This window comes from Salmo salar, chromosome ssa12 (genome assembly GCF_905237065.1).
Source record: "Salmo salar chromosome ssa12, Ssal_v3.1, whole genome shotgun sequence".
Classification (NCBI taxonomy): domain Eukaryota; kingdom Metazoa; phylum Chordata; class Actinopteri; order Salmoniformes; family Salmonidae; genus Salmo; species Salmo salar.
The window spans coordinates 44,110,963-44,135,914 of NC_059453.1; the positions used below are offsets into that span (position 1 = coordinate 44,110,963).

Consider the following 24,952-nt stretch of genomic DNA (forward strand, 5'->3'; position numbering starts at 1 on the left):
ATGTCTGCTCATGTGGGCGTGGTTACTGACTGGATAAACTTCATATGGAAAAAACATTCTCATTTAGAAGGCTAAGATCACATTTCCTCTTCTCACAAATAGTTTCATATTTAATCATAAAAATGCCACAACATTTGGATGTTACACATTCATATACCATTATGTTGTTCTACTGTCCTTAGTTACATCACAAATGAGTAATGAATTCGACATGATTGTTCTTTAACCTTTCTGGCGCAGGCGTTCCGCTAGCGACCCACCTCGACAGCATCCAGTGAAATTGCAGAGCGCCAAATTCAAAATGCAGAAATAGTCATAATAAACATGAAAAAATACAAGTGTTATACATCGGCTTAAAGATTAACTTAATCCAGCCGCTTTGTCAGATTTCAAAAAGGCTTTACAGCGAAAGCATACCATGTGATTATCTGACAGTGCCCCGCTTACAAAAGCATACAAACATTTTACAACCAAGTAAAGGAATTAAAAAAGTCAGCAATGGCGATAAAATGAATCACTTACCTTTTGAAGATCTTCATATGGTTGCAGTCACAAGAGTCCCAGCTACACAATACATTTTTGTTTTGTTCGATAAAGTCCCTCTTTATATCCCAAAAACTCAGTTTTGTTGGCGCATTTTGTTCAGTAATCCACTGGCTCAAAGGCGGTCAAAACATGCAGATGAATACATCCTAGTAGTACCGGTAAAGTTCGTCGTAACATGTCAAACAATGTTTATAATTAATCCTCAGGTTGTCAATTGTCTAAATAATCTATAATATTTCAACCGGACAATAGCGTATTCAATAGAAAGGAAAAACAACGAAGGGCGCGCACTTGGCCACATGCGCACACCAGCACTGCATGATTCTACAGTCCACTGAGAGAAAGGTCTCATTCTTCTTCATTTTTTCAGAAAACAAGCCTGAAACAATGTCTAAAGACTTGACATCTAGTGGAAGCCATAGGAACTGCAATCTGGGTCCTAACCCATTAGATACTCTATAGGCATTCAATTGAAAATACCCACATCAAAACAATCCCACTTCCTGGATGGATTTTCTTCAGGTTTTTGCCTGCCATATCAGTTCTGTTATACTCACAGACATTATTTTAACAGTTTTGTAAACTTTAGAGTGTTTTCTATCCAAATCTACCAATTATATGCATATCCTAGCTTCTGGGCCTGAGTAACAGGCAGTTTACTTTGGGCACGCTTCTCATCCAGATGTTGAAATACTGCCCCCAAGCCATAAGAAGTTAACCTCTACAGGATTGGTGGGTGCCCAGCGGGGCGGTTGAGCTAACGTAGGCTAATGCGATTAGCATGAGGTTGTAAGTATTCAGGACATTTCCCAGGACATAGACATATCTGACATTGGCAGAAAGCTTAAATTCTTGTTAATATAACTGCACTGTCTCATTTACAGTAGGTATTACAGTGAAATAAAACCATGCTATTGTTTGAGGAGAGTGCACAGTTATGAACTTGAAACGTTATTAATAAACCAATTAGGCACATTTGGGCAGTCTTGATAGAACATTTTTAAAAGACATGCAATGGTTCATTGGATGAGTCTAAAACTTTGCACATACAATGCTGTCATCTAGTGGCCAAAATCTAAATTGTGCCTGGGCTGGAATAATGCATTATGGCCTTTCTCTTGCATTTCAAAGATGAAGGCACAAAAATAAAACACAAAAAAACGTGTTTTTTTCTTTGTATTATCTTTTACCAGATCTATTGTGTAATATTCTCCTACATTCATTTCACATTTCCACAAACTTTCCTTTCCTTTCAAATGGTGTCAAGAATATGCGTATCCTTGCTTCAGGTCCTGAGCTACAGGCAGTTAGATTTGGGTATTTCATTTTAGTTCGAAAATTGGAAAAAGGGTTCGATACTAAATAACTTTTCCCGTGGTGCCCCCAGATTACCATTTCATTAATTGTTATATGTTTAATTTAATCGCGTAATAATAGGACGTGGTTTGTAATTCTTTGATAAAATAACAGTCAAACACAATGTCACGACACAACACACCCACACACAAGTCAGCTCAGACAGATCCAGCTCAGAGTCCCAACTCATGAGATCCATCACCAGCAGATTTAAATTTAGTGTAGAAAATGTATGTGTTAATGCAACAAATGTTAGTGCATTGAATCGCATCGCACCGAATCGCATTGTTTCAAACTAAAACGTACCGTGTCTGAGCACATTTACAGTGCCTTCAGAAAGTTACAACGGTGGGACCTTTATATAGACAGGTGTGTGCCTTTCCAAATCATGTCCACAGGTGGACTCCAAGTTGTAGAAACATCTCAAGGATGATCAATGGAAACTGCAATTGCATAAATGTCAACCTGTTTTTGCTTCGTCATTATGGGGGTATTGTGTGTCGATTGCTGAATAAAATAAAATGTTTAAGGTCAAGGGGTGTGAATACTTGACGAAGGCACAGTATCTAGATACAGTTGAAGTCGTTTACATACACTTAGGTGTAGAGTCATTTAAACTAGTTTTTCAACCACTCCACAAATTTCTTGTTAACAAACTATAGTTTTGGCAAGTCGGTTAGGACATCTACTTTGTGCATGACACAAGTAATTTTTCCAACAATTGTTTACAGGCAGATTATTTCACTTATAATTCACTGTATCACAATTCCAGTGGGTCAGAAGTTGACTGTGCTTTTAAACCGCTTGGAAAATTCCCGAAAATTATGTCAAGGCTTTAGAAGCTTCTGATGGACTAATTGACATCATTTGAGTCAATTGGAGGTGTACCTGTGCATGAATTTCAAGGCCTACCTTCAAACTCAGTGCCTTTTTGCTTGACATCATGGGAAAATGAAAAGAAATCAGCCAAGACCTCAGAAAAAAAACTGTAGACCTCCACAAGTCTGGTTCATCCTTGGGAGCAATTTCCAAACACCTGAAGGTACCACGTTCATCTGTACAAACAATAGTACGCAAGTATAAACACCATGGGACCACGCAGCCGTCATACCACTCAGGAAGGAGACACATTCTGTCTCCTAGAGATGAACGTACTTTGGTGTGAAAAGTGCAAATCAATCCCAGAATAACAGCAAAGGACCTTGTGAAGATGCTGGAAACAGGTACAAAAGTATCTATATCCACAGTAAAACTAAGTCCTACAGTGAGGGGAAAAAGTATTTGATCCCCTGCTGATTTTGTACATTTGCCCAATAACAAAGAAATGATCAGTCTATAATTTTAATGGTAGGTTTATTTGAACAGTGAGAGACAGAATAACAACAAAAAAATCCAGAAAAACGCATGTCAAAAATGTTATAAATTGATTTGTATTTCAATGAATTTGACCCCCTCTCAATCAAAGATTTCTGGCTCCCAGGTGTCTTTTATACAGGTAACGAGCTGAGGTAAGAAGGGAGTGCTCCTAATCTCAGCTTGTTACCTGTTTAAAAGACACCTGTCCACAGAAGCAATCAATCAATCAGATTCCAAACTCTCCACCATGGCCAAGACCAAAGAGCTCTCCAAGGATGTCAGGGACAACATTGTAGACCTACACAAGGCTGGAATGGGCTACAAGACCATCGCCAAGCAGCTTGGTGAGAAGGTGACAACAGTTGGTGCGATTATTCGCAAATGGAAGAAACACAAAAGAACTGTCAATCTCCCTCGGCCTGGGGCTCCATGCAAGATCTCACCTCGTGGAGTTGCAATGATCATGAGAACGGTGAGGAATCAGCCAAGTACTACACGGGGGGATCTTGTCAATGATCTCAAGGCAGCTGGGACCATAGTCGCCAAGAAAACAATTGGTAACACACTACGCCGTGAAGGACTGAAATCCTACAGCGCCCGCAAGGTCCCCCTGCTCAAGAAAGCACATATACATGTCCGTCTGAAGTTTGCCAATGAACATCTGAATGATTCAGAGGACAACTGGGTGGAAGTGTTGTGGTCAGATGAGACCAAAATGGAGCTCTTTGGCATCAACTCAACTCGCCGTGTTTGGAGGAGGAATGCTGCCTATGACCCCAAGACACCATCCCCACCGTCAAACATGGAGGTGGAAAAATTATGCTAAGGGGGTGTTTTTCTGCTAAGGGGACAGGACAACTTCACCGCATCAAAGGGATGATGGACGGGGCCATGTACCATCCAATCTTGGGTGAGAACCTCCTTCCCTCAGCCAGGGCATTGAAAAGGGGTCGTGGATGGGTATTCCAGCATGACAATGACCCAAAACACACGGCCAAGGCAACAAAGGAGTGGCTCAAGAAGAAGCACATTAAGGTCCTGGAGTGGTCTAGCCAGTCTCCAGACCTTAATCCCATAGAAAATCTGTGGAGGGAGCTGAAGGTTCGAGTTGCCAAATGTCAGCCTCGAAACATTGACTTGGAGAAGATCTGCAAAGAGGAGTGGGACAAAATCCATCCTGACATGTGTGCAAACCTGGTGGCCAACTACAAGAAACGTCTGACCTCTGTGATTGCCAACAAGGGTTTTGCCACCAAGTAATGTTTTGCAGAGGAGTCAAATACTTATTTCCCTCATTAAAATGCAAATCCATTTTTGACATGCGTTTTTCTGGATTTTTTTGTTGTTGTTCTGTCTCTCACTGTTCAAATAAACCTACCATTAAAATTATAGACTGATCATTTCTTTGTCAGTGGGCAAATGTACAAAATCAGCAGGGGATCAAATACTTTTTTCCCTCACTGTATATCGACATAACCTGAAGGCCGCTCAGCAAGGAAGAAGCCACTGCTCCAAAACCGCCATAAAAAAGCCAGACTACGGTTTGCAACTGCACATGGGGACAAAGATCTTACTTTTTGGAGAAATGTCCTCTGGTCTGATGAAACAAAAATAGAACTGTTTGGCCATAATGACCATCGTTATGTTTGGATGAAAAAGGGGGATGTTTGCAAGCCGAAGAACACCATCCCAACTGTGAAGCATGGGGGTGGCAGCATCATGTTGTGGGGGTGCTTTGCTGCAGGAGGGACTGGTGCACTTCACAAAAATAGATGACATGAGGAAGGAAAAATATGTGGATATATTGAAGCAACATCTCAAGACATCAGTCAGGAAGTTAAAGCTTGGTCGCAAATAGGTCTTCCAACTGGACAATGACACCAAGCATACTTTCAAAGTTGTGGCAAAATGGCTTAAGGACAACAAAGTCAAGGTATTGGAGTGGCCATCGCAAAGCCCTGACCTCAATCCTATAGGAAATTTGTGGGCAGAACTGAAAAAGCGTGTGCGAGCAAGGAGGCCTACAAACCTGACTCAGTTCCACCAGCTCTGTCAGGAGGAATGGGCCAAAATTCACCCAACTTATTGTGGGAAGCTTGTGGAAGGCTACCTGAAATGTTTGACCCAAGTTAAACAATTTTAAGGCAATGCTACCTAATCTATTTATTTTTGGTGCTCAAACAGAAATATATATTGACTGTGAATGGGAATGTATGTTCTTGTCATTCTATATCTGTGCCCAACAAATTTCGCTACTTGAATATCCAAAATTATTTTAGATTTTACTCCAAATTAAAGCCATTCAATGGACTATTGTTTTTTTTTCTTACTTTTGTTTTACTGTTACCCCTTGTTTTCCCCCTTTCTTCTCAGACCCAGAGGCAGCCGAGGTGCAGGACAGGCTGGTGTACTGTTACCCCGTCCGTCTGGCCCTGCCCTCACCGAACCAGCCCCGCGTGGAGCTGCACTTTGAGAACGACATCGCCTGCCTACGCTACAAGGGAGAGATAGTCAAGGTCAACCGCGGCTACTTCGCCAAGCTGGTGAGGAATATGTTGTAGCAGAGATATTATGTGTATTATAAGTACCAATATATGTTGGCGCAATGGGGTGTCATTGATTGGGCCCCTGAATGTAATGACTATATTATATGAAATTGGTTCTGTGTAGTGGGTAGAGCTGGGCAATATGGTCAAAAAGGTTTAAGGCTAAATGTGTAACGTTAATGTGCATCAGTTTGTCGTGTCTTTGCTATGCAGGATTAAGTGATATGACATGATATTTTATAAAAGCATTTCTCTAATTAATATTACCTGAATAAACTAATCATGCAAATGTAATTAACTAGAAAGTTGGGGTACCACGGAAGAATGTTTTTAGAGCTATTTTCTTCCGAATAAACTCTTAGAGACCTGGTAATCTTTTATATCAATAACAGTCAATTATTATTCGTCACCTTATTCAGTCTCATCTGAACGCTGTAAAATTCTTGGTTATCTTCACGAACCTTGGCTAACAAGTTGAATCAGCAATACAACATTTGGTTTAATTATTTATTTACTAAATACATAAATAATCACATATACACTGGATGGATCATACATTGCTTACTAATTATGTTATACAGGAAAACATCCCTAGCGGACGGAACCGATATGATGGCTGGTTACACAAAGAAAGGGGGTTGGGCTTGAATGAAAGCGCCTATCATCAGTAATAATGTCTCGGACGACAATTGATCTGACATCTTATTCTTTAAGTTCCAACGGATATTTTCAACTGGTTGGATTACCGAAGTATGGTTCCAATCCCCATCCTTTTGATGTTACAAGACTCTCTCTCTATGTTAACAAAGGGCTTTCTAACAGTCCAATCTGTAGAGTAGAGAGCGAAAAGGGGGAAAGGTATTTATGGGGGTCATAAACCCCACCAACAGGGCAACGTCATGACAAGTTACTTTTTTACATTACCCTTAAAACTACTACTATTACTTTGAACGTTGTAGCTATAAATTTCCCCGTTAGCAATTGCTCATATTAGCAGCATTATTTAATTTCAAACTTCACATTTCTCTAATGTATTCTATTTATCGTAATAATCAATATCAGTAAAATGTCCCGAGAAGTGGTCGGTTCGGTTGGTGTCTATAGTTTTCATGGATATGGCAATGGTTATGAGTGCATGACATTGACGTTAAGTATACACACACACTCATACCATTTTTAGGTGCGTTGATACTTGCACTGTCTGAGAAACTGCCAGGAATTAATCCTGGAAGGTTTGGTGGATATAATTGACTAGCATCTCTGCTTAATTACTCACCTGTCTATCCAGGAGCTCTTATACCGATACAGCTGTATCGATGATCCCAGGTTCGAAAAGTTCCTGTCACGAATATGGTGCCTTATTAAGAGATACCAGGTAAATCGGACTCCCTCCCTCCCCCTTTTTCTACGACGACTATTTCTATTTTTCTTTCACTGCCTAAGTACTAACATTGATATGACTCTGTTGGGAGGCAATGCTCTTATAGTCCACCATCCCCTCCAACTTCTTGTTGCTCTTTCCTCTGCATTTTTTCTGTCTGGCTACATCTGATGTTTGTTGTGCTGATGTCATCATTTATTGTGCTGATGATGTCACTTTTTTGTGCAGGTGATGTTTGGCGCTGGGGTGAATGAAGGGATGGGCTTACAGGGGGCCCTCCCTGTGCCTGTCTTTGAGGTACTCAACAAACAGTTTGGGGTGAGCTTTGAGTGTTTCGCCTCGCCGCTCAATTCCTATTTTAAGCAGTTCTGCTCGGCTTTCCCTGACACCGACGGCTTCTTTGGCTCTAGGGGGTAGGTTTAGGTTTACTTCTCATCACAAACAATACATCATTATATGTAGTCTCCTCCAGTGTTTCTCAACTTCCAGTCCAGGGTCCTGTACCGGTTCGTGGCATGTTGCTGAACATTCCCAGAGAGTCGAATTCGTGCAGATTTACAATGCTTGTTTCAAAATAAGGTCCCTCACACTATAGCATGCCAGTCCTTGACAAAAAAAAGGGTTGAGAAACACTGGTCTACCTCATCTCAACTTGAGACCACCGAGGCATGGGCCGTTTACTTTTAGTAATTTGTTAATCTATGGGTTTCTAGTTTGACTCTTTTCTAAAATGTTCTCTTTTCCTCCAAGGCCCTTCCTGAACTTCTCACCGGCCAGTGGCTCCTTCGAGGCCAACCCTCCCTTCTGTGAGGAGCTGATGGATGCCATGGTGACACACTTTGAGGTGCTCCTCCTTAGTAATTTTTTCCTCATCACTAGTTGAAAAGATGGCACCGTACTGGATCTCCGACCTAACATTGCTATTTTGTGATTATTTTATTTGTTTTTACTTAATTTTCTCAATGTATCCGTTGTCATTTCTTACAACTGACTATAACTTTTGAACAGCTGATCGGCAGTTACTTATCTCAATTCTCGCTTCAACCAGGGCTCTTTCTGTAAATCTGACAAACTTTTCGGGCTACCCAAGAGGAAATGCTGACATTAGAGGCAAGAGAAGGGGGATCCTGGCGAGATAAAGGTGAAGGGAAAACCGACCACCTCTTCCCTCCATTCTACTTGATAATAAAATGGATTACCTCCGATCGCTGCTTTGCTAGCATTGAGACTCTCAAAACTACAATATTCTCAGCTTTTCTGAAACATGGCTCTCGGACAAATATTCTCCATTCACTGTGCCGACAGGACAGTGGAGTTGGGGAATTCGAGGAGGGAGGAGGTTTGCCTCTTCATAAACAACAACTGGTGTGCTGACTCAACCGCGGTAGAAGTCTCGACCCATTGTTCACTCGTCTTGGAATACCTGATGGTCAAATGCTGACCCTTTTGCCTCCTAAGGGAGATTTCTGCTGTTATTTTGACTGTTGTATACATTCCACCTCAGGACAAGAAAAATAACAACCTGGCACTTAACAAAGTGTACTAGGCTATTGCCAAGCAGGAAAACTTAAATCCATACATTTACAAGCAGAAGCTCAAACAGGAATTACCATTGGCTCGCTCTGGGAAAATGGTCTCCAGAATCAGAGATGATGCTACAGACTGGAATATGTTTCGGGACGCCGCTGATAACATCGATAAGCCAACCACCTCCGTCACCGGCTTCATAAGGAAATGCATCTTTGATGTTGTCCTCACAGTTAAGGTTCGCTGCTTCCCCAATGAAATGCCCTGGATTAACACTGAGGTTGGAGCTAAACTAAAGAATAGTGCTACCACAAACAACCCTGAGGCTACGGCTGAGGACAGGAACAAGTACAATAAGTATGACCGCTATGACCTCCACAGAGTCATCAAACGAGCAAAAGGACAATATAGGAATAAGGTGTCATGTTACACAGGCGCCGATGCACGCTGCATGTGGCAGGGGCTACTGTCCATTACGGATTACAAAGGAAGACACAGCAGTGATCTCCCCAAAGATGCATCACTCACTACCAGACGAACTCGATGCATTTTATGCACGCTTTGACAATATCATTGTGCCGGGTGTGAGGGCTGCCACCAACACAGAAGATTCGGTGAACTTGCTCGCGGAGGCCGATGTAAGTAAAGTCTTTAATCAGGTCAAGGCCTAGGGGCCTTTTTATTTTTATTTCACCTTTATTTAACCAGGTAGGCTAGTTGAAAACAACTTCTCATTTACAACTGCGACCGGGCCAAGTTAAAGCAAAGCAGTGCGACACAAACGACAACGCAGAGTTACACATGGAATAAACAAGCGTACAGTCAATAACACAATAGAAAAAGAAAGTCTATATACAGTGTGTACAAATGGCATGAGGAAGTAAGGCAATAAATAGGCCATAGTAGCGAAGTAATTACAATTTCGCAAATTAACACTGAAGTGATAGATAGTTGAAGTCGGAAGTTTACATACACCTCAGTTTTTCACAATTCCTGACATTTAATCCTAGTAAAAATTCCCTGTCTTAGGATCACCACTTTATTTTCAGAATGTTTAATGTCAGAATAATAGTAGCGAGAATGGTTTATTTCAGCTTTTATTTCTTTCATCACATTCCCAGTGGGTCAGAAGTTTCCATACACTCAATTAGTATTTGGTAGTATTGCCTTTAAATTGTTTAACTTGGGTCAAACGTTTTGGGTAGCCTTCCACAAGCTTCCCACAAGTTGGGTGAATTTTGGCCAATTCCTCCTGACAGAGCTGGTGTAACTGAGTCAGGTTTGTAGGCCTCCTTGCTCGCACACGCCTTTTCAGTTCTGCCCACAAATTTTCTATAGGATTGAGGTCAGGGCTTTGTGATGGCCACTCCAATACCTTGACTTTGTTGTCCTTAAGCCATTTTGCCACAACTTTGGAAGTATGCTTGGGGTCATTGTCCAGTTGGAAGACCCATTTGCGACCAAGCTTTAACTTCCTGACTGATGTCTTAAGATGTTGCTTCAATATATCCACATGATTTTCCATCCACATGATGGCATCCATTTTGTAAAATACACCAGGCCCTCCTGCAGCAAAGGACCCCCACAACATGATGCTGCCATCCCCATGCATCACGGCTGGGATGGTGTTCTTCGGCTTGCAAGCATCCCCCTTTTTCCTCCAAACATAACAATGGTCATGATGGCCAAACAGTTCTATTTTTGTTTCATCAGACCAGAGGACAGTTCTCCAAAGAATACGATCTTTGACCCCATGTGCATTTGCAACCCGTAGCCTGGCTTTTTTATGGCGGTTTTGAGCAGTGGCTTCTTCCTTGCTGAGCGGCCTTTCAGGTTATGTCGATATAGGACTCGTTTTACTATGGATATAGATACTTTTGTACCTGTTTCCTCCAGCGTCTTCACAAGGTCCTTTGCTGTTGTTCTGGGATTGATTTGCTCTTTTCACACCAAAGTACGTTCATCTCTAGGAGACAGAACGTTTCTCCTTCCTGAGTGGTATGACGGCTGCGTGGTCCCATGGTGTTTATACTTGCGTACTATTGTTTGTACAGATGAACGTGGTACCTTCAGGTGTTTGGAAATTGCTCCCAAGGATGAACCAGACTTGTGGAGGGCTACAGTTTTTTTTCTGAAATCTTGGCTGATTTCTTTTGATTTTCCCCAAGATGTCAAGCAAAGAGGCACTGAGTTTGAAGGTAGGCCTTGAAATACATCCACAGGTACACCTCCAATTGACTCAAATGATGTCAATTAGCCTATCAGAAGCTTCTGAAGCCATGACATCATTTTCTAGAATTTCCAAGCTTTTTAAAGGCACAGTCAACTTAGTGTATGTCAACTTCTGACCCACTGGAATTGTGATACAGTGAATTATAAGTGAAATAATGTGTCTGTAAACAATTGTTGGAAAAATGACTTGTGTCATGCGCAAAGTAGATGTCCTAACCGACTTGACAAAACTATAGTTTGTTAACAAGAAATTTGTGAAGTGGTTGAAAAATGAGTTTTAATGACTCCAACCTAAGTGTATGTAAACTTCCAACTTCAACTGTAGATGTGCAGATGAGGATGTGCAAGTAGAAATACTGGTGTGCAAAAGAGCAGTAAAGTAAATAAAAACAATGGTCTGATGGTATTCCAGGACGCGTTCTCAGAGCAGAACAGCTGGCAGGTTTATTCACAGTAATTTAATCCTCTCCTTTTCCCGGTCTGTGATCCCCACGTTTTAAGATTACCATCATAATTCCTTTTCCCAAGAACTCTTAATTCTTCATGCCACAATAATTACCACCCTGTAGCACTCACATATGTAATCATGAAGTGCTTTGATAGTCTGGTTATAGCACACATCATCTCCATCATCCCAGACCCCCTAGACCTACTCCATTTTGCACACCGCCCCAACCGATCCAAAGACGACGCAATCTCAATTGCACTCCACACAGCCCTCACCCACCTACTTAAGAGGAATACCTATGTGAGAATGCTGTTAATTCACCTCTGCCTCACTGACCCTTGACACGGGGGCCCCACAGGGCTGTGTGCTTAGTCCTCTCCTGTACTCCCTGTTCACCCTAGTGCTGTTGTGGTGACTGTATTACCGCCACACCGGTGGTCATGAAGGCAGTCAAATTCCACGTGACCGTTTAGTCATGGTAATTACCGTAATTTCCGGACTATTGAGCACACCTGAATATAAGCCGCACCCACTGAATTAAAAAAAAATATATATTTTCAACATAAATAAGCCGCACATGTCTATAAGCCGCAGGTGCCTACCGGTACATTGAAACAAATTAACTTTACACAGGCTTTAACAAAACACGGCTTGTAACAAAAAATACAACATTTGCAGTAAACAGTAGCCTACCAAGAAAGTAATTGGTCACTATCTTCCTTCGGTGTCGGAGTTGAATAGCCTCAGAATTGCTTCATCCGATATTGGATCGTTTTCATTGTCGCTCTCGTCATTTTCATCCGGAGGCAAATCCCCCGCTGAGCCCTCTTCAACACGCAGCAGTCCAGCCTTTCGAAACCCGTTGATGATAGTGGATTTTTTGACAATGCTCCACGCTGTCAGGACCCACGCCGGCCACAAAAAAGTTATTTGACCTTAAAACCCTTTCACGCGTGAGTTCCAAATATCTCTATTGGTCGCCCCAGCGTGAGTTTTTTTTTATGCACGTGATGTTCGAACGTTCTCTCCATTCCAGAATGTGATTGTTACATAAACAACAACACTGAATGGCTCAGAGTGGGAGTGAGAGGTTACCGTGATTGACTGCCTGCACGTGCCATTTGTATCACTATCAGAAAATGTTTTGTGTGGTATTATTGATATATTTAGTATTTTATTCACATTTTTTCAATTACCCGTGATAAATCATGCGTTACGATTTTTGCATAAATTGTAATGGACGCATAGTATGTGTGTAAAATAATGTTTTGAAGGTTGTACTGATTATGATGAGCTAAGCTAATTCCAGCTATGTGTATGGAGCCATGTTTGTTGACATACAATGCATTCTGGTTTTCACGTAATCGTCTGTTTGACCAAAGATGTTATAACAAAATGAGGTAAGTAAGAGTTAACTCATTTTTTGAGGACTTCCGAAAATGAATGGTGGGATGTGAACGACGGTAGATGACACACCCCTTCAACATGCATACTATAAACAGACCAAACTCATCTTGTCTTCTCTTATTATCTTCGGTTTCTGTGAGGAAAAAATGCGTGGCTGCGCGCTGAAACTAATCGTCGGATAACTTTCGATTTCTAGAAAGTGTTTTACCTAATTATTTCGATCAATGGTGAGCTCACCCATGATGTGATTAATTATACATAGTAATTGCTATTAGCTAATTCATATTGTAGTCAGCCGAGAGTTAGAAAATATGACTGCTTGTGTTGGGTCAATCTTTCCTCAGTTAGCGCTAGGACAAATGTAGCCTACATTTTTCCGGTTAGGAGGATTGTGTTGTGCTATATATACTTCTGTGAATATCTGAACATTGCATCCAAAAATAAACTGCTCACATTCTGGAGATAACTTTGTAAGGACTGTGTTTGTGTAAATAGTTTCTGAAAAAAAAAGTGTGGCCAGCTAAAATGCTGATTGTTGCGTCATTCGAAACTGGCCGTTCTAAATGAGTGTTCTAATCACACGGGGTGTGATCGTACGCTTCAGGGACCACTGTAGAACGATCACACCCCGTGTGATGGTACGTGTGAAAGGGTTAACCCGTTCGGCAATTTCATTGGTCTAATGAAAGCTTCATGCCGCCAAAAAACTGAGTGTGTTTTTTTGAGAGAAAAAATTTTGAAAGCGGGAAAAATCCATATATTAGCCACGTCATTGTTTTAAGCCGCGAGGTTCAAAGCGTGGGAAAAAAGTTGCGGCTTATAGTCCGGAAATTACGGTAGGCATTTCCAAGCTCTGATGCTGCTGCTGGTCATTAGTAGCCCACCAAACTTGCTAACTGCCTGGTACTCAGCACTTTATTGTCACTCTAATCACTCTGACATCAATGCAAATGTAATCGAAAATCTAATCAAACACTTCATGAGAGCCTATGAGCTCATGTTGCGCAGCATTTCTATAGGCTATGCAATTGCGTGAGAAAACAGTGATGGTATCTACTAACAAGGACGATCCCATCAGCTTTCTATAGGCTATTTCTCTATTTTCCTATTATTAAGCACATTGCTTATATTTACAACAGGAGTATAGCCAAACTGGCTGGCATGAAAATGAATGACATGAAAAGCCTCCTCCATTTGCTATTTAAGTGCATAGATGACATGTATTTTTTCCCACTGCCCCTGGTTTGAGGTTTCCCTGTTACAGGTGCATGATAAGGGTCCTTTCTAAATCAAAACAAATTTCACACATACAGTGGCTTGAGAAAGTATTCACCCCCCTTGGCATTTTTCCTATTTTGTTGCCTTACAACCTGGAATTAAAATGTTTTTTGGGGGGGATTTGTATCATTTGATTTACACGACATGCCTACCACTTTGAAGATACAAAATATTTTTTATTATGAAACAAACAAGAAATAAGACAAAAAAACAGAACTTGAGCGTGCATAACTATTCACCCCCCTCAAAGTCACTACTTTGTAGAGCCACCTTTTACAGCAATTACAGCTGCTCAGATGTTCATTGGCAAACTTCAGACGGGCATGTATATGTATCCTTGAGCAGGGGGACCTTGCAGCCACTGCAGGATTTCAGTCCTTCACGGCGTAGTGTGTTACCAATTGTTTTCTTGGTGACTATGGTCCCAGCTGCCTTGAGATCATTGACAAGATCCTCCCGTGTAGTTCTGGGCTGATTCCTCACCATTCTCATGATCATTGCAACTCCACGAGGTGAGATCTTGCATGGAGCCCCAGGCCGAGGGATATTGACAGTTCTTTTGTGTTTCTTCCATTTGCGAATAATCGCACCAAATGTTGTCACCTTCTCACCAAGCTGCTTGGCGATGGTCTTGTAGCCCATTCCAGCCTTGTGTAGATCTATGGTCATGGTGGAAAGTTTGGAATCTGATTGATTGATTGCTTCTGTGGACAGGTGTCTTTTTTACAGGTAACAAGCTGCGGTTAGGAGCACTCCCTTTAAGAGTGTGCTCTTATTCTCAGCTCGTTACCTATATAAAAGACACCTGGGAGACAGAAATCTTTCTGATTGAGAGGGGGTCAAATACTTATTTCCCTCATTAAAATGCAAATCAATTTATAACATTTTTGACATGTGTTTTTCTGGATATTTTTGTTGTTATTCTGTCTCTCACTGTTCAAATAAACCTACCATTAAAATTATAGACTGATCCTTTCTTTGTCAGTGGGCAAACGTAAAAAATCTGAATCAAATACTTTCCCCCCCACTGTACATAAGCAGTGCGTGAGTTTCAAGTTTGGGGAAGATCATTTTCACCATAAAAACGCACCTAATAAAAGCATTAGTGGTTCGTCCTTTAAAAGTTGCAGCGTACTGCGGCAACAGAATACTATTTCACGTTATTTAAGTGCCAACTACTGATACCATTAATGCTAGTTTGACCTCCAGAATGCATCTTTGAGAAGCATTTGATAGCCTTCAATAGTGGATGTAATAACCTTTTTGTTTTTTATAAGAACATAGTACAGTCGTTGCCAAAAGTTTTGAGAATGACACAAATATTAATTTCCACAAAGTTTGCTGCTTCAGTGTCTTTAGATATTTTTGTTAGATGTTACTATGGAATACTGAAGTATAATTACAAGCATTTCATAAGTGTCAAAGGCTTTTATTGACAATTACATGAAGTTGATGCAAAGAGTCAATATTTGCAGTGTTGACCCTTCTTTTTCAAGACCTCTGCAATCTTACCTGGCATGCTGTCAATTATCTTCTGGGCCACATCCTGACTGATGGCAGCCCATTATTACATAATCAATGCTTGGAGTTTGTCAAAATTTGTGGGTTTTCATTTGTCCACCCGCCTCTTGAGGATTGACCACAAGTTCTCAATGGGATTAAGGTCTGGGGCGTTTCCTGGCCATGGACCCAAAATATCGATATTTTGTTCTGCGAGCCACTTAGTTTTGCCTTATGGCAAGGTGCTCCATCATGCTGGAAAAGGCATTGTTCGTCACCAAACTGTTCCTGGATGGTTGGGAGAAGTTGCTCTCGGAGGATGTGTTGGTACCATTCATTATTCATGGCTGTGTTCTTAGGCAAAATTGCGAGTGAGCCCACTCCCTTGGCTGAGAAGCAACCACACACATGAATGGTCTCAGGATGCTTTACTGTTGGCTTGACACAGGACGGATTTTAGCGCTCACCTTGTCTTCTCCGGACAAGCTTTTTTCCAGATGCCTGAACAATCAGAAAGGGGATTCATCAGAGAAATTGACTTCACCCCAGTCCTCAGCAGTCCAATCCCTGTACCTTTTGCAGAATATCAGTCTGTCCCTGATGTTTTTCCTGGAGAGAAGTGTCTTCTTTGCTGCCCTTCTTGACACCAGGCCATCCTCCAAAAGTCTTCGCCTCACTGCGTGCAGATGCACTCACACCTGCCTGCTGCCATTCATGAGCAAGCTCTGTACTGGCGGTGCCCTGATCCCAAAGCTGAATCAACTTTAGGAGACGGTCCTGGTGCTTGCTGGATTTTCTTGGGTGCCCTGAAGCCTTCTTCACAACATTTGAACCGCTCTCCTTGAAGTTCTTGATGATCCGATAAATGGTTGATTTAGGTGCAATCTTACTGGCAGCAATATCCTTGCCTGTGAAGCCCTTTTTGTGCAAAGCAATGATGACGGCCCGTGTTTCCTTGCAGGTAACCATGGTTGACAGAGGAAGAACAATGATTCCAAGCACCACCCTCCTTTTGAAGCTTCCAGTCTGTTATTCGAACTCAATCAGCATGACAGAGTGATCTCCAGCCTTGTTCTCGTCAACACTCACACCTGTGTTAACGAGAGAATCACTGACATGATTTCAGCTGGTCCTTTTGTGGCAGGGCTGAAATACAGTGGAAATGTTTTTGGGGGATTCAGTTCATTTGCATGGCAAAGAGGGACTTGGTAATTATTTGCAAGTCATCTGGTCACTCTTCATAACATTCTAGAGTATATGCAAATTGCCATCATACAAACTGAGGCAGCAGACTTTGAAAATTAATATTTGTGTCATTCTCAACTTTTGGCCACGACTGTATATGGGACTGATTTTTAAGAAATGTTGCTTAATTAATTTGATTAATATTATGGTGTTTCTATTCCAAGAAAAACAAAAAAACCCTCTGGCTTTCCGTAAGGATGGAATGGTAAATAACATTCGGGAGTAGGCTATAGTACTTGGCTATTTAGCTAAATAATCCCCGTGTCGTGAGGGCACGCGGGAGACCGGGGTTCAATTCCCAGACGGGGAGGAAGGAGTAGGCTGTCCTTGTAAATAAGAATTTGTTCTTAATTGACTTGCCTAGTTAACTAAAGGTTACACTAAGAGCATAATATTTCTACACCCCAATTGTATAATTGTATTCTAACCAATACCCAAAAGGAGTTTCAGTCAAAATAAATATCTAATTGATTTATCAAGACCAGTCCCCATGCTTGTCTCAGAGTAGCGCAAAACGGTGCTAAAATAGTTGTAGGCTATTGCTTCAAATCCTATTGCTTCTAACTTCAATATGCTCTTTAAATAAATAAGACCTTCACCACTTTTAACAGCGCATTACTCAACACTAGTGAGACTCATGTCGTCTACAGTTCTCAAAATATATGACGTGACTCTCCGCCAATAATTACATATAGAGGATTGGAGGATTCTATATAATCTCCTGGTGGCGGCCGACACAGGTATCTGTAGCAACGCATTTTGCATTGCAATGCGGTGACTTAGACAGCTGCGCCACTGGGGAGGCCCCATCCATAAAGTATCAATATACAGAGAGGTGTTTGTAAAGGTAATAACCCATAATGGGCTATTATAATACTGTACATGGTGTCCAGATCTGGATATCAAAAACATTTTATGTATTAAAGGCTATCAGAAAGAATGTTGGTACTTTTATTTATTTTGATCCAAAGCCATGAATGAGTAAGTCACTCAGCTTTATGTAGGTGCCGCTATATGACTGTGCCATAAACCTAAACAATATTTTGGAGGTTATTTTGTTTTCAAAAACGAAAGTGAGCGATTTGTAATCTGAATAAAGGCCAAAATAATATTTGTAAAGGCCAAAACATTTTTCTGTTTTTAGAGGGAGAGAAACGCTGAGCCAATTATGTGCCGCCCTATGGGACTCCCAATCACGGTTGGATGTGATCCATCATAATAATAATAATAATAATAATACTTGTTGTATTGAAATTGCAACCAATCACGGCCGGTTGTGATACAGCCAACCTAACTAAGAAATACATTTGATGATGAAATTCTCCCCCTACCCTCCTAGGCAAGTCTCTTGTCCAGCTACCTGCTAATAGCCACAATGGCGCTGTAAAACGTGACCGTGTGTGTTTGAAAGAGTAATTTCCAGTAAGTAACAATTTTGTTTACCGTCATTAGACAACTTTGTTCCAATATTTCTGTAATTCATTGATATTTATTCCCTTAGTAATTCGTTATGGATCCATAACTAAATAAACATCTGCGTTTTGAAAGAGTATATTTATCATTATTTTATTAACGAAAGCATAAAGATGCCATTATTAATTACATTGTTTTAGTTTGAGTGTGCAGACTGGCACTAAGAACAGCGGGAACGTTTCCCTAGTCAGCGCCATTATTAGTGCAATGCCCCTTAAGTGTTGCCCTGTGCTACCCGGTGGGGTGGGGGTCCACCCTTCCTCCTCCTCCCTTCCCCATGGCCTAGGTCCGTCTTCTGTGCCCCATCCCATGCCCCCTGCCCTCGTGCCTTGAACTGTATCAGTGGATACAGCTGGAGAACTGCAAGGCAATCCCATTGTGCGCCACTCGGGAGCCATGACCAAGTTATATTGTCCTGCTAATAGCAGGGTTAATCATAAATCTGTGAGAATATCCAAGGGGCTTTTATATAATAATAATAATCGCTTTGTTTAAACATTTTATAGATTTCAAATCCAATTTTATTAGTCACATGCGCCGAATACAACAGGTGTGTAGCCCTTACAGTGAAATGCCTACTTACGAGCCCCTAACCAACACTGCAGTTTCAAAAAATACTGATAAGAGAGAAAAGTAACAAGCAATTAAAGAGCAGCAGTAAAAAATAACAACATATACAGGGGGGTGCTGGTACAGAGTCAATGTGCGGGGGTTAGTGCACCGGTTAGTTGAGGTAGTATGTACATGTAGTTAGAGTTAAAGTGACTATGCATAGATGACAACCGAGAGTGGTGTGGAGGGGGTGGGGGCAGCAATGCGAATAGTCTGGGTAGCCATTTGACTAGATGTTCAGGAGTCTTATGGCTTGAGGGTAGATGCTGTTTGGAAGCCTCTTGGACCTAGACTTGGAGCTCCGGTGCCGCCTGGTAGCAGGGAGAACTATTTATGACTAGGGTGGCTGGAGTCTTTGACAATTTGTAGGGCCTTCCTCTGACACCGCCTGGTATAGAGGTCTTGGATGGCAGGAAGCTTGGCCCCAGTGATGTACTGGGCCGTTTGCAGTACCCTCTGTAGTGCCTTTGCGGTTGGAGGCCGAGCAGTTGCCATACCAGGCAGTGATGCAACCAGTCAGGATGCTCTCGATGGTGCAGCTCTAGAACTATTTGAGGATCTGAGGACCCATGCCAAATATTGTCACATTTTAAAAGGGGGGGTTTGGACTGGTATACAAGTAACATATTCTCTGGTGTGCTTGCACCATTTTAGTTTGTTGGTGATGTGGACACCAAGGAACTTGAAGCTCTCAACCTGCTCCACTGCAGCCCCGTCGATGAGAATGGCTGCGTGTTCGGTCCTCTTTCCTGTAGTCGACAATTATCTCCTTTGTCTTGATCACGTTGAGGGAGAGGTTGTTGTCCTGGCACCACACAGCCAGGTCTCTGACCTCCTCCCTATTGTCCCTATTTGCTGTCTCGTTGTCTGTGATCAGGCCTACCACTGTTGTCATCGGCAAATTTAATGATGCCTGGCCGTGCGGTCATGAGTGAACGGGGAGTACAGGAAGGGGCTGAGCACACACCCCTGAGGGGCCCCCCGTGTTGAGGATCAGCATGGCGAATGTGTTGTTACCTACCCTTACCACCTAGGGGCAGGCCCGTCAGGAAGTCCAGGATCCAGTTGCAGAGGGAGGTGTTTAGTCCCAGGGTCCTTAGCTTATTGATGCGCTGTGAGGGCACTATGGTGTTGAACGCTGAGCTGTAATCAATGAATAGCATTCTCACATAGGTGTTCCTATTGTCCAGGTGGGAAAGGGCAGTGTGGAGTGCTATAGAGACTGCATAATCTGTGGATCTGTTGGGGCGGTATGCAAATTGGAGTGGGTCTAGGTTTTCTGGGATGATGGTGTTGATGTGAGCCATGACCAGCCTTTCAAAGCACTTAAGGCTACAGATGTGAGTGTTACGGGTCGTTAGTCATTTAGACAGGTTACCTTAGTGTTCTTGGGCACAGGCACTATGGTGGTCTGCTTAAAACATGTTGGTATTACAGACTCGGACAGGGAGAGGTTGAAAATGTCAGTGAAGACAATTGCTAGTTGGTCAGCGCATGCTCGCAGTACATGTCCTGGTAATCTGTCTGGCCCTGCGGCCTTGTGAGTGTTGACCTGTCTAAAGGTCTTACTCACAGCGGCTGTGTGATCACGCTCTCCGCAGTCTTCCGGGACAGCTGGTGCTCTCATGCCTGTTTCAGGGTTATTTGCCTCAAAGCGAGCATTGAAGTAGTTTAAATCATCCGGTAGGCTATTGTCACTGGGCAGCTCTCGGCTGTGCTTCCCTCTGTAGTCTGGCCCTGCCACATCCGACGAGCGTCAGAGTACGACTGTGTAGTACGACTCGATGTTAGCCCTGTATTGATGCTTTGCCTGTTTGATGGTTCATCGGAGGGCATAGCCGGATTTCTTATAAGATTCCGGGTTAGAGTCCCGCTCCTTGAAAGTGGCAGCTCTAGCCTTTAGCCTGTTTAGGATAGGGGGCAGTATTGACACGGCTGGATAAAAAACATACCCGATTTAATCTGGTTACCACTCCTACCCAGTAACTAGAATATGCATATACTTATTACACAATGGATAGAAAACACCCTACATTTTCTAAAACTGTTTGCATGGTGTCTGTGAGTATAACAGAACTCAAATGGCAGGTCAAAACCTGAGAGATTCCTTTACAGGAAGTGGCCTGTCTGACCATTTCTTGAAATTCTTTTCCATCTCTATCATTTACTAAGGATCTCTGCTCTAACGTGACACTTCCCACGTCGTCCATAGGCGCTCAGAGCCCGGGAAAAAACAGAATGTCGTCATTCCAGCCCCAGGCTGAAACACATTATCGCCTTTCTCAAGTGGCCGATCAAGGGACACTGGGCTTATGCTCGTGACCCCGACCGCCCCCGCCTTTGTGATTTTTCCTCTGTTTGCCGAAAAGGAGATTCCCTGTCGGAATATTATCGCTTTTCTACGAGAAAAATGTCGTAAAAATTGATTTTAAACAGCGGTTGACATGCTTCGAAGTACGGTAATGGAATACTTCGAATTTTATCGTCACGAATTGCGCCATGCGCGTGACACTTCTTTACTATTTCGGATAGTGTCTGGAACGCACGAACAAAACGCCGCTATTCGGATATAACGATGGATTATTTTGGACCAAACCAACATTTGTTATTGAAGTAGCAGTTCTGGGTGTGCATTCTGACGAAGACAACAAAAGGTAATCAAACTTTTATAATAGTAAATATGATTATGGTGAGTGCTAAACTTGCCGGGTGTCTAAATAGCGAGCCCGTGATGCCTGGGCTATGTACTTAGAATATTGCAAAATGTGCTTTCACCAAAAAGCTATTTTAAAATCGGACATATCGAGTGCATAGAGGAGGTCTGTATCTATAATTCTTAAAATAATTGTTATGCTTTTTGTGAACGTTTATCGTGAGTAATTTAGTAAAATGTTAGCGAATTCCCCGGAAGTTTGCGGGGGGTATGCTAGTTCTGAACGTCACATGCTAATGTAAAAAGCTGGTTTTTGATATAAATATGAACTTGATTGAACAAAACATGCATGTATTGTATAACATAATGTCCTAGGGTTGTCATCTGATGAAGATCATCAAAGGTGAGTGCTGCATTTAGCTGTCTTCTGGGTTTTGGTGACATTATATGCTGGCTTGAAAAATGGGTGTCTGATTATTTCTGGCTTGGTACTCTGCTGACATAATCTAATGTTTTGCTTTCGTTGTAAAGCCTTTTTGAAATCGGACAGATTGGTTAGATTAACGAGAGTCTTGTCTTTAAATGGCTGTAAAATAGTCATATGTTTGAGAAATTGAAGTAATAGGATTTTTAACGTTTTGAAAATTGCGCCACAGGCTTGCAGTGGCTGTTACGTAGGTGGGACGAATTCGTCCCGCCTAGCCTAGAGAGGTTAGCTCAGTGCAGATGTTGTCTGTAATCCATGGCTTCTGGTTTGGGTATGTACGTACGGTCACTGTCTGGACGACGCCATTGATGCACTTATTGATGAAGCCAATGACCGATGTGGTGTACTCAATGCCATTGGAGGAATCCCGGAACATATTCCAGTCTGTGCTAGCAAAACAGTCCTGTAGCTTAGCATATGCTTCATCTGACCACTTTTTTATTGATCTAGTCACTGGTGCTTCCTGCTTTAATTTTTGCTTGTAAGCAGGAATCAAGAGGATGGAATTATGGTCAGATTTGCCAAATGGAGGGTGAGGGAGAGCTTTGTATGCATATCTGTGTGTGGCGTATAGGTGGTCCTGAGTTCTTTTCCCTCGTTATTTTGTTTTCAAATAACGTAAAATGAGTGAGGAAAAAGGCCATTCTTGAACATAGGGTGAGACATTGTTACTAATTTGCAAATAAAGCCAGTTTGTTATTTAGAATTTTTTATTTAGGTTTTTAGATGGAGAGAAACCAGAAACCTTCAGTCATCTCATGGGTCTCCCAGTCGAGGCCGGAACTTGTATTGAACCAGCATCTGTAGCAACACAGCTTGCACTGCTATGCAGTGTCTTAAACCGTTGCGCCACTCAGGCGTTGTACAACGTGACCGGTCGGGAGTGGGCTACAGTACTACAGTAAGAGATAAATAATCCTAACAAAATAAAATAATAAAAACCTTAGTGTGACAACAGTTTTAGTAAGTAATACTGAAGTCGTGCACAATTATCAGTTTCTATTTAAGTGTATGTCGCCCATTCATTGTCAGAGACACAGTAGGATCCAAAAGCATAATCAGTGCTCTAACTCCCCCTTGCGCTGGTCTGGAGAAATGAAGTGGTGATGCAGGGTACCGTACTAAACCACAAATTACATCTAAGTCCCGCAGCATAATCGCAAAACTTTTAGTGGAGCAACCACTGTACATGCATTATTGCATTTGCGGTAACTTTTGATAATGATGTTTCCCGCCAGTGGAACATTTGCGCTTATAGCCTACTGCCATGTGCGCAATGCTGCGCTTGTAATTTGAAGAAATAGCCTAATAGTTTATCAACATTTTAAGCTAAACGTGCTGATCTGTTGCGTCAGCCACATTTGCGTAAAAAAGGTATTTTGATGCAAGTGGTTGTATTCGTTTTGGATCTATCGCATCCCTCAACTGTCCCAGACTATGTTTGGAATATTTATTTCTCGTACAGAATAGAATAGGTTGACTTTTGTACTATGGGGGATAGTAGATTGACATAGGCAAGTGCTTTGCTGTTCATTAGGCCTACTCATCTTGTTGGCTGACTCGATCCCATGATGGAGAGCCATGTGAGTGAGAGTTGATTCGGAGCACTCGGGGAGAAGGGCACAACGGCCACTGGTCAATTTTTTTAGGGGGCATTACGGCGCCACACAGGATGTCGCCGTGAAATTCTAGGCATTATCATGTGCTTGTCAAATTGTGAATGAGAGACTGATGTAGTGTGTACAGCCTTCGCAAAAAAACAAAGCATAGCTCATGCCTTTTCAAATAACTTTTTCTAAAATTCAGTCGCATCATGCAGCCTTACAATGTATTAAAAGTCAAAACATATAGTCCAACAGTTGTAGAACTAACGTTACATTAATAACTCTAAATTGAGCATATAGTAATACCTATTTCTTTGTTAACCGCTCAACATAGAATAGCCGTATGTGCACACTCCCTCATTTCCTTTTGGAGAAAATATCCTTTCTATTTTATTCAGCTTTGTTCAATTGTATTCTTCATACTATAAAATAATGCCATGGAATTCTAACCAAATCGTGTCTGCTAAATGAACTAGTGTAGTCCACAGCCATATTGTATAGCCAGATCAGGGCCTAACATAAGGACAACTCAGAGTATGCTATTCTGTTCTTCTGAAATAGACTACATTTTCTTCATATCATGCTTCTTTAGACCTGTCTAAAATAAATAATGGATTTATTATGCTGATGTAGGCTATATTATATGGATTTATTAGACTTTAAAATGTAGGTTTTCCAAAGGTCTGCATCACTGGCTTGTAGGCTGTGTGTGGAAGCCAGGAGATGCTAAATGTGTTTGTTAATTAACGGTCAATTACTGTGAGACCGACAGTTATTTGCTTGACAATCACCGGTTTTGTGACCGTCACAGCCCTAGTTCACCCACAACTGTGTGGCCACGCACGACTCCAACACCATCATCAAGTTTGCTGACCACACAACTGTGTTATGCCTGATCACCGGCATCGATGATACAACCTACAGAGAGGTGGTCAGTGACCTGGCAGTGTGGGGCCGGAACAACAACCTCTCCCTCAACGTCAGTAAGACCAAGGAGCTGATCGTGGACTACCGGAAAGGGGGGGTGGTGAGCATGCTTCTACCACATCGACGGGACTGCTGTGGAGCTTTAAGTTCCTCTGTCCAAATCGCTAAGAACTTAAAATGGCCCACGCGCACAGTCAACTCCCTCAAGAGGTTGAAAAGGTTTGCCATGGGCCCTTAAAGTTCTACAGCTGTACCATCTTGACTAGCTGCATCACTGCTTGGTATGGCAATAGAACTTCCCTCGATCGCATCACTGTGGCTGAGCTCCCTGCCATCCAAGGACCTTTATATCAGGCGGTGTGGAAGGAAAGCCC

At 42.1% G+C, this 24,952-nt stretch overlaps 1 protein-coding gene across 3 annotated transcripts in view; it reads left to right on the forward strand.

Annotated features, from left to right (window-relative positions):
• Window positions 1–24,952, forward strand: part of LOC106565080 (mRNA (2'-O-methyladenosine-N(6)-)-methyltransferase) — a 52,864-nt gene that overhangs the window by 22,009 nt on the left and 5,903 nt on the right. For 2 of the 3 annotated variants that reach the window (XM_014131716.2, XM_014131718.2), the window contains exons 11-14: window positions 5,632–5,801; window positions 7,093–7,179; window positions 7,414–7,598; window positions 7,936–8,029. In XM_014131716.2, the coding sequence (XP_013987191.1) occupies window positions 5,632–5,801; window positions 7,093–7,179; window positions 7,414–7,598; window positions 7,936–8,029 (536 nt within the window). The remainder of the gene's footprint in view (window positions 1–5,631; window positions 5,802–7,092; window positions 7,180–7,413; window positions 7,599–7,935; window positions 8,030–24,952) is intronic. The other variant, XM_014131719.2, reaches the window with a different exon arrangement.